General features: G+C 38.9%; 1 protein-coding gene across 1 annotated transcript; it reads right to left on the bottom strand.

Annotated features, from left to right (window-relative positions):
• Nucleotides 1-258: 258 nt before the first annotated feature.
• On the bottom strand, nt 259-10109 carry LOC130453560 (metallophosphoesterase MPPED2). The gene is made up of 3 exons (XM_056801989.1): nt 9626-10109; nt 5692-5805; nt 259-1725 (listed from the first exon to the last, which is right to left on the bottom strand). The coding sequence occupies exons 1-3, from the start codon at nt 9645-9647 to the stop codon at nt 1607-1609; spliced, it is 255 nt and encodes an 84-aa protein (XP_056657967.1). The 5' UTR covers nt 9648-10109; the 3' UTR covers nt 259-1606.
• Between the last annotated feature and the right edge of the window lie 389 nt (nt 10110-10498).

Below are 10498 nucleotides of genomic sequence, written 5' to 3'. Positions count from 1 at the left end.
TAGATGAAATCTTTCCCCCCTGAAATCTGTGGCAAGATAGATGGTGAAATGATGGAAAAAGTCCACTGAGTGCTTTATCGACCTACTTGCCAGCCAGGAATGGTGGGTAATAAAAATTTATGGAAAATTAGGGAAAAAAAGTCACTTATTCTAATTCTCCTGAAAGGGAAAACTGATGCTGCATACAAATTCTGCATCCTCCCCACACCCCCCTGCCAAATCCCTAAAATCCCCACCAAAACCCTCAAACAGCGACTATTTAAAAATCTTGCAATTTTTATTTGCATATAAAGGCCGCTAGATATAGAATATCACAATAAATTTAAAGAAACAACTGCTTTCCTAAATTCATTAACAAGATAAACATAAAATGGAATAAAGCCCAATAGCATTTATAGTGTAAGAACAGAAATACCTATCTGCGACAATATTTTGTGCTAGCAAGATTGCATTTACACACAGTGCAAAATAAGGGGGGGAAAGAGAGAAAATAAGGAGACAATTCAAGAATATTTAAATATAAAGGACAACTAAGCCTTATTTTAGATCGGCTCCATTGCATCCATTTGATTCTATACATGTCGGAAACTGCACCTAGATTTAACACAAGCTCATCGAGGCTTTGAGCACTGCTGGGAAATGTGTTCCATCTTTCGTAGTTTAGAGGTGCCGGGCAGCATAACTCGGTAGCTGTTATGCTGGCAATATTAAATTCCTAGCTTAGTTATAAATGCACAAAAAATACTTATATATATATAAATTCATATTTAAAAGAAGTCTGCACTTACATGTTTTTTTCTTTTTTTCTTTTTTTTTTGCTGCATGAAACAAATGTTCTTTGTGGATTTTATCCCCATATTCTTAAAGCTAAAATAATTTAAAAAATTAACCAAAATAATAAGAAAGCATATCATCACAAACACCAATGCTGCTAACTAAAATGCCCTTTGAAAGAGGCCAGAGACATCAGGCAATGAGGCTCGTTCCATCCCCTTGATGTAACTCGTGTTACGATGGGGAGGAGGGCACGTGCAGAGATGACCCTTCAAAGTCAGCTTCTGTCCAGAAGTCTGCTATACATCGGGGCCACACTTACAAACAAAGGACATCACAAAATAAAAATCAAACAGTACTCAACAGTTGTGCAAATCTGGGTGATTTTATAAAAAAAAAAACAAAAAACAACAAAAAAAATGAAACAACACTGCCTCTGTCTTTTTTTTTTCTTCTTCCAGCTTATATCATATAAAATAACATTTCTCATTTCTTAAAAGAAAGCTTGGCTGTCCTTTGGAGAACACTAATGATTTACAATGGCATGGTCATTGAGAAAACAGGAGTCATTTTACAAATCCACAATGCTTTATCAATTTTAAATGGATGCCGCATTTCCAAAAAAAAAAGTAAGAAAGAAAGAAAAGAAAGAGGAAAAAAAAAGCACAACCTCTAGCGTCGTTTTTTTGTTTTTGTTTTTTTTTACCAGCAATTTTACAAAAAACTCACAGAATTTGGAAAGAAACATGTAAGAGAATGTAAGTTTAGAATTAGAAAAATGGCAGTTTATCGACCTTCCTTCCTTCGCTCCAACTGGGGCATTTAGAGTGCTTCATGATCCTTGAGGGTTTGGAAGGTCAAATATAATGGGAGGATTGGTTGGCTGAAAGCTGACTGTACACGTTGAGGCGTTGATGTACGTCGTGTAACCGTCTGTCATGATGCCGTAACCTGTGGGGAGAGTAGTTCATGCTGACTGTTAATAGACATAAATGGCGGCGACCTCAATGCAACTTCTGTAAGACGACCACAGTCAAAGATCTCCATACTGGTGGGTGGTGGGCTGACGGCTTAACAGCTTCCAAAAGCTGCCATCTATTTCTTCTCTTAAAAAAAGCAATGCTGTCCACCTCCAGAGAAAGAATGTTGGAGTCATCAGTGAATTCTGGTTTTATTTTAGGGTTTTGGTTCCACATGAGTCTGCTCTTGTAACAATGACCAATAGGGAAGTAGGTTTTGTATGATTAAATAATTAATATTTTTAATAAGATAATAAATATAAATAAATAATAAAAAGAAAAATTATGAAAGAAAAAAGCAATGGATGGGATGGCTCAGTAGATTGAGAGCTAGACCTAGAGAGAGAGAAGATCATGGGTTCAAATTTGTCCCGTGGAGCCCTGGGTAAGTCACTTAATTCCCATTGCCTAGTTCTTATCTGTCTTCTGTCTTGAAACCAATACACTGTATTGATTCTAAGATAGAAGGCAAGAGTTCAAAACAAAACAAAACAAAATGCAGTGTGTGTGTGTGTGTGTGTGTGTGTGTGTGTGTGTGTGTGTGTGTGTGTGTGTGTGGTATCCTTGTAAAAAAAAATTAAATGGATTTTTTTTTTTTGCTCCTGACAATTTAGGACATGAGGACAGGCTGTAGTTCCTTGGCTACTTAGCATGGGAACATAAAATTCCCTGTGCCTTGTTTTAAATAAAAAAAATAAATAAATAAATAAAAATTAAAAATTAAAATTATTAAATAAAAATTTAAAAATTAGAGTCTATAGGGACCTAAAAGTCATCTAGTAAAACTCTTTCATTTTCAGATAAGGAAACAAGAGACGCAGACTTCACCAAGGCCATACAGGTATAATGAGTGGGATTTTAGATTTGAATCTAGATCCTCGTTCCTCTGCATCTCCATTTCCCTATCTGAAAATGAAGGAGTTTTACTAGATGACTTTTAGGTCCCTATAGATTCTAAATTTTAAATTCTAAATTTCCACAGCCTCATTGGCCTTCTACTTTGTGCAGCAATGAAGATAAAAACAAATGAATTAATTTTTAAAAAAAGAATGAAGATAAACAAAAGGCTAAGAATTGTCTTGGCATGTTTTTATTTTGGCTGTCTCCTGTGTGCTATTTAAGTGATTACTGTGACCTATAGAAAGAGGCTAATAAAATCACTTTCAGTGTGTGAGTGTGTACGTGTGTGTGTTTTCATCCGACTGTGGATAATGCACAGAAATCCCAAGTTTGAGACAATGCGGTTCCCCTTCCTAAGAGATATTTGCTCTTCTGCTACTAAGATTCAATTAATCTTTTTAATGAAATTAATAAAATAAGATATTCAAATATGTCATTATGACTTGGGGATTTAGGGACATTAGGAAATGGTTTGGTGGAAAAAAATCTTACGTGAAGAAGATGGTAGGATTTGGGGAAACCTTGAAAAGGTAGGTGAGGAGGCTCTGTACGTGTGTATGTGTGTTTTCTTGCTGAAAACTCAAGTCTATGAACCTACAGAGGGCTTAATGAGGGTCAATGGAAAAATCTCTAGGGGGAGTAAGGAAAGCATTTACATGTGCAGTGTTTAGTTCTGAGGTCATAAAGTCTCGTTATCGCTCTCCATCGAGATGTTTGGTATTTGCCCTCCTTCTGCCCTCTTCAGCTGTCTTAAAGGAATAAAAAAAGAGACAACTTTATCTGAATATGATCTTCTCCTTTTAAGTAACTTTCCTGTTGGGGGATTTAATGGAATTCCCCCTCTTCTTTGCCTGAATGAGCCAAAGGCAATTAAAAAAAATTAAGAGGGGGGAAAAAAGGCATAGTGCATGGTTTAAAAAAAACAAAACACGACAAAACAAACAAAAAACCTGCTCTCAAAATCATAGCCATTTCCCCCAGAAACCTTGCTTAGAAATGAGTTTAAAATGTGGCTATAGAATTTCCTCTCTAGTCTCTCTTGTTAATCATACCTAAAAGCCTTCTCCTCCTTCTCTGAGAGAGCAGACACCAAAGACAGGGCAGGTTGGGGGCCCCCCACTCTCACCTCTGCTTTCTAACCTGCTCAGCTGGCTCCTGCTCTTAGAGCAATCTGAATTTTCTCTTGGCTCTGTGGGGGGATTTTCAATATGTTCTTTATTACCACCTAACCAGGAAGCCTCTGGGTTTGTGAGCCTGGCAAAGCAAACTTTGTGGCTCTTATTTTTTTTAATTTTTTCCCTTTTTTTGCCTTATTTTTCTGGCACATGACCCTGGCTATCTCTGCTCTTCTGGGAGCATACAAAATAACTCTGGAGCTGTGGTGGGAAAAAGCTAACCAGCCTCCTGGAAAACAGATCCCACCGTCCAGGGAGGGCCTGGGGACCCATCAGTGCAGTATCTGGTAATACAGGTGATCCCCTACTGTACCGCTGAGTGGGGGGGGGGGATCTCCCCAAGGGAGAAAAGCCAAGGCAAAGAAACCTCATGATACATTTTTACAAAGATTACACTATGACCTTCTTGAGAACAGAACTCCCCCCTTCCCTTTCATTGTATCTTCAGTGTTTCACATAGTTCCAGGCCCATGATAGGAATTTAATAAATGCTGGTTAACTGAAAACCACTTGAGGAATTTTTGATTCCACTGAGTTACAAATGCTATAAACAAACTGTTAGGAAACATAAGTCTCTAGCATGAAACAAATTACAGAAGAAAATTAGTCAGGTGTTTAATAAAAGAAAAATAATGTTTTCATTTTTATTTTACTTTCTGGGGAGTAAAAATTGGATAGGCAAGTGAGAAATGATAAATCATTTCATTTTTTATTTTATTTTAGTTTTCTTTCATACTTTATTTTTTTAAGTTTTGGAAAATTTCATTTAATTAATTAATTTAGAATATTTTTCCATGGTTACAAGATTCATGTTCTTTCCCTGTCCTCCCAAGATAAATCATTTTAGAACTGACTCATAATTATATTTGTTGTATTTATCTACCATCTTTTCCCCTCTCTCTTCTCTTTTTTAGGCTCTACCTTTTTTTTTTTTTAACAAAGGAGATAGAGTAATACAATGGTCTTTACCTTGGTTTTGAGGTTAAAAGACTTCAGTTCATATTCTATCCCTGATAGAATTATTATTATTATATGTATAACTTTGGGCAAGTCCCCTAGTCCTCTGGACCTCAGTATCCTCATCTGTAAAACGAAGGGGCTGGACTAAATGATCGTTGAGATCCCTTTGAGCTCTGGAAATCTGAGGTTCATACACTGAGCCCTGCTCACTTGGGGCCTTTGCATTTTTACAAACAGCCAGATGGACCCTGATTACGAGCCAGAAAGACAGTTAGAACGATTCACTACTAACATGTCAACACTTTTAAGGAGAGTGTGCAGCGAGATGAATATTGTTGCTCCTGATTTAAGCAAAATGGGATAAATAAAACAACGGGTACGGTTGCCTGACTGCTGGCTTCATAGCCAGAGGCTACAGGCTCAAATCTTGACTTTGTTGCTTGCTACCAAGAATGTGATATTAAAAAAAAATATTGTCTCTCTGGGTCTCGGCATCGTCGTCTGCAAAACAGGGGTGCTAGACCAAGAAGCCACCGCAGTCTCTTCCAGCTTGGAACCTTGGGCCTTTGGAGAAAGTATCTGGGAGGCATTCAAGTCTTAGGAATTTTCTTCCAGCTAACCTTGAGAGGCAGAGGAAAAGTCACCCGATCTGGCTCCCATTTGGGTAAGGAATTGATTACTCTGCTTAGGCTGACTCAGAGCTAATAGTCCTTGACATTTTGGACATTTTGGGGAAGCCCTAAATGGGTCTCTCAGCATCTCTCTGCAAAAAGCCCTGTCCATACAGCACCCAGATCACACCAGATCAATTTCCCGAGCCAGGGTTTCCGCCGGCTGTCAATTTCCCTTCTCCCACTTCATACCTTCATGAATTCCACCAAAAACATGGAGCTTGGGCCGTACTCGTCTCTGCACCGTGTTTAACAGTTCAACGCAGCCAACTCGCTGAAGCTCCTTGGGGACCCAGTCTCGAAAACCTGAGGGCAAAATGAAATCAATACTCTTAATTTTCTCTCTTCAGGTAAGGTTTCATTTAGACTTTCAGGAAGCCATAACTCACTGAAGGTTTATTACATTATCTGTAATCCTAACCTCTCCATTAAAGCTTACAATGCCTTTTAAGAAACTTTTCACTCATCGCTTTGTCTTCTTTAGAGTCTTTTTTTTGGTTTCTTTTTTTTTCTCCTCTTAATTAACATTTTTTTCCCGTATAGGATTTGATTTATTCAACTACTGGGTTTCCATTCCTTTTCGTGAGCTGAAACTTGGTGACATTTATTCCTGGCAGTGCTCTTGTCCCCCACCCCCTTCTGTTCTTTTGTGTCTGAATCTGTGCTTGTTTCTCTTCCCCTTTCTTTCATTTCTCTACCTCTCTCCTTATGACTTCCCTTAATGCCTCCTCTGCCCAAAGAGCAAGCTGATTTCCAAGATGAGCAGGTTAAGCAGGGCTGGGAAAGTCCACATTATCCACTGGCCTCCACATACCTGGGTCTCTCTCTAGACAATTCAACTCTTGGCTCAGAGTGATTTCCAGTGACCAACGCTAGCTTACCTCCCCAGGCTGATCACCAGTGATAGGTAACAACATGACCCATAACAGCATCCAGCAAGCTGGGGCTAATTGACTACTTTTAAAGTAAAAGCCACTTAGTTCCACACTTAATGCAGAAAATCCATAAAAAACTGACATCAATTATCACAAAAGTTGGCTGTCAGGATGGTTTCAGTCTGAAATGGAATCTGTAGGGATCAGAGCAGGGTGGGGGCTGTGCACAGAAGGAGGAGGCTGGGAAGAGCAGTGGGTTCAGGAAGCTTTAGCACAAATCTGTTTGTAGCACCATTATATTATTTCTATTTTAAAAAAAAAACCCTATAGAGACCTAAATCAAGGTAGCTTTGGACAGGGACTGACAATCAACTTGACCACGTAGCTTGGTTAAAAACTGGAGAAAAAAATGGAGTTCCACTCTGTGCAAAAAATGGTCAAAGATAGATCATAATTAATGGGTATGTGGGATAGGGATGAGGGAAGGGGAGAAACATCCCAGGAAGACCATCGAGTAAACATGGAAAGCTGGGTGCTCTGCATTGATCCAAAGGCGAGCTCTTTGAGATGGGAAAAAGTACCCACCACCAAAAATGGTAGGCAGATTCTTTCATTGTTGGGTTGTTTAAAATCACTTTTCGTAGAAAATGATCAAAGGAAGGGCAGTCCCTTCTATTGCTGGGTGTGTGAGAAGGTGGGGTGGACTTGGCCACAGCCATTCCTAGCCAGACGTGGAGAATTTAAAGCTGCTTTGAAAAAGGTTATTTCTAGTTTCCCTCCATGAGCACAATTAGCAACATGTGCAAAATGTGCCTACCAAGTCATTCTGAAACACCAACTGCGTGCTTTATTTTAAGGGCCACCCCTCCTTTTCTTTGGAAGCTTTCTCATACCAAGCTATGCCCTCTGGCTTCTCCGGTAGCATTTGGATGACCTTAACCTCTGATCAAAAATCTCCCTCTAGTCTCCTACCAAGGGAGGGTCAGGAAGGGCTATTAAGGAGTTCTCCTGCTGCCTTAGAGTAACAGAGAGATGGGGGAGTCTCTGGGAAGCCCAGTGTGTGTGTGGAGGGGGGGTGGAGGTAAACCTGATGGGGGAAGGGTCTTTGCAAAGTTTTGCTTGGAAGCCTAGAATTTAAACATCTGTCACCACAATTTGCTTTCACTCCAGGCTGAAGGATTTGTCCAAGTTTGCAGTGAAACTATTATAGTCCCTAAGCAACCCCAAACACGTTTGAATGCAACTCCCCAATCCAGTGGGGAAATTTTGGAGATTTTCAATAAGTCAGGCTCTTTTCTTCTAGGACCCGAATTTTTAAGAGCCCCCTTTGTGTCTGGCACCCTTGCCCCTACCTGAAGTGAAAGGGGCCTTAAAGGCCATCTTATCCAAACTATTTATTTTACATATGAAGAAATGAAACTCCAGAGAAATGAACTGATTTTCCCAGGGTCACACAGCTAGTGTCTAAGGCAGGATTTTAACCTAGGTCTTCCTGATTCCAACTTCCCAACTTCCATTTGGGAAATAACAACAAATGTTTCTTTTCATCTTTGAGCAGGATCAAGAAATGGCAGCAAATGGCTTCTACGGGAAGTTGTTTCTGAATATTGCATTTAAAAATTTTTTCTTTGCAAAGGGCAGATAACAGAGACACAGATAGCTCAAAATAGCAAATGGTACACCAGAAAAGGAATTGGTCTAGGAATCAAGAGGACTTAGATTAAAAAACCTCCTTGGGTATTGATCAGCTGCGACCTTAGACAAAACACAAATATTCCATGCCAGAGTTTCCCCATCTATAAAATGAAGGGGTGTGGCTTGTTGGTCTTCTATCTCTCCATCTATGATTCTGTGAGGTTCCTCTTGGGTTTGTATGATGACCATCTCCCAACCTAAACTGGTCTCTTTAATTATGGATGACTTTGGCAATACTAAAATGAATGTGCATAATCTGGATACATACCAGTTTGGTAGTTTTTGAGAACATCCAGAAGCATTATGGAGTGAAGTATGTCAGTCCTGCATTATATATCTTCCATGCGTGCTCCCAAATGGAAGATGATATGGTTGTGGCCAATCAGCAATTAATTGTGACAATGAGCCATGCTTACACTTCAATATTTCAAGCATCCATGGCTTTTGTTCCACTGAGGTAGATTTCAACTCTTCTCTAGTATGGTGTTAGAGACTTTGAGAGTGGCTTTGACTCAAAATATTAAGCACCCTCTGTTCAAATCTGGTAATGACCCTCTTTGAAATCTGATCGTTGGATGACTCAGATTATACTCCTTGGGTTGTACTCAAACTTTTTCATGCTTTGTAGGATGTGCCAAGAGTTTATGTTATTATGTTCCATTGGCATAGCCTTTGAGAGCCTAGGGTCACCTCTACTCCATCATATCTTACTTCTATTCCTTATTTATCTTATATCACCTCTCTGAGGGGAGCGAGACTATTTTTCTTTTCTCTGTATATCTAATACTTGACAGAGTGTCCTGAGCACAGTAAGCATTTAATATAATATAGTAATAATAACAAATATACATTTGTGAATTTATTAGTTGGAAAAAGAATTGACCACAAAAGGAAAATAATATTTTCTGTATCCACAAAATGAAAAATCACCAGGGTTTCTCTGTGGTTGTTCTTAACAGTCAATAAGACCCAGAATCTCCAAATTTAACACCTATAAGTCACTTTTAATTATAACTCGCCATTGGGCACTTTTAGTTTTACTTAATTTTAGTGTGTGGGTGTCTTAGCAGAGTGAGGAAACACTTTCTACCCAAAGAACAAGCTCAAATGTTAAACTTTAAAGACTCAGACCCTGTTTCAATAGCTGATGAAAGGGGAAATGAACTCTGAATAAAAGCACCAGTCATTTCATGGTCATTCAAAAACCTTCATGAGGTGCTTCCCCCTCCTTCCCTCATGAGGTGAATACTGTTCTTAAAATAAATTATCTCACTCAAAAGACTGTGGTGCTATATACTCATTTGATTTTCCTTGACTCCAATAAATCAAAAAATTTAATTTCAAGAACACCTGGAAGCCCGGCAGAACTGCTAAGTTTAATTATCATACTGGGCTTCTTTGAAGACATTGCTTTTGTTCCCCCTTAACTCCCCCCATATTCACTTTTTTTTTACTTTTTAGTTAGAGGAAAATGATTATATCCCTGAAAGCATTATTCATCCTGCCTGAACAGAAAACATCCACCACAATAAAATGATGCCCCTTGCTTCACTTACCAAGAGGAGGGCCATGTGTCATTAGTATGTCAATTCCCTCTGGGATGAGGTTCCACTTGTCCAGCAAAGACTGACCTCTGGGTAGGTTAAAGCCCCATCCATTAAACCATGGCGTCCTTTGGGGAAAATAATGCAAATGGCATCAGGCCAACAGAAGAATGTTTCATATTTTCAGAGTTTTTGACTTGTACATCCCCTCCAGTCTGCATTTCTTTTTCTCTTCTTTGGGAAGAGTTGTCTCTTGTAGAAGACCCATTTATATTAGCTTCCTTCAAACCAGGACATTTAAGTGTGAACATGTGGGCTACAAATTCAGTGCAAAGGGGTAAGATTATCTGGGAAGACTATAAGAAAAGAACATTATGAACTTTATGACAGTACTTTGGATGCACACAGATATCACTGCCACTTGGATATCCGGCTTAAATCTGGAACAATTCTACCACTAATTTAGGGTAAGTACTAAAGGAAGCCTTCCACCTTCTTACCGCGATTATTCTTTGTAAAATCCTGAGAGGGAACCCAGAAAAATACAATTCTCTTGCTAAAAGTTCTGCTTTGGTGAATATGATGTCCAACAGACAGGAAATTCTGAATAGTATAGAGCCCCAACAAAATAAGAGTGAGGAAAAAAAAACTCAACACAACTTAATATAATTCAGTAGATAAGAATTTAGCATCTTCTCTATGCCAGGACTTTGCCAGGCTTAGAATACAAGAAAAATCCTACAGCCTAGCCTTTGTGAAGATTTGATTTGGCTCTTTCCTGATTATAGCAATGAAGGTACTTAGCTCTTCCTTTATTGTGAAGATTAAATTGTAATTCCCTGTCTATTTTTAGATTCAATCCCCCAAAGTGTAAACCCTACAAAA

The sequence above is a fragment of the Monodelphis domestica genome, chromosome 6 (assembly GCF_027887165.1).
Source record: "Monodelphis domestica isolate mMonDom1 chromosome 6, mMonDom1.pri, whole genome shotgun sequence".
Lineage (NCBI taxonomy): Eukaryota > Metazoa > Chordata > Mammalia > Didelphimorphia > Didelphidae > Monodelphis > Monodelphis domestica.
This window is presented reverse-complemented; position numbering and strand designations above follow the sequence as displayed.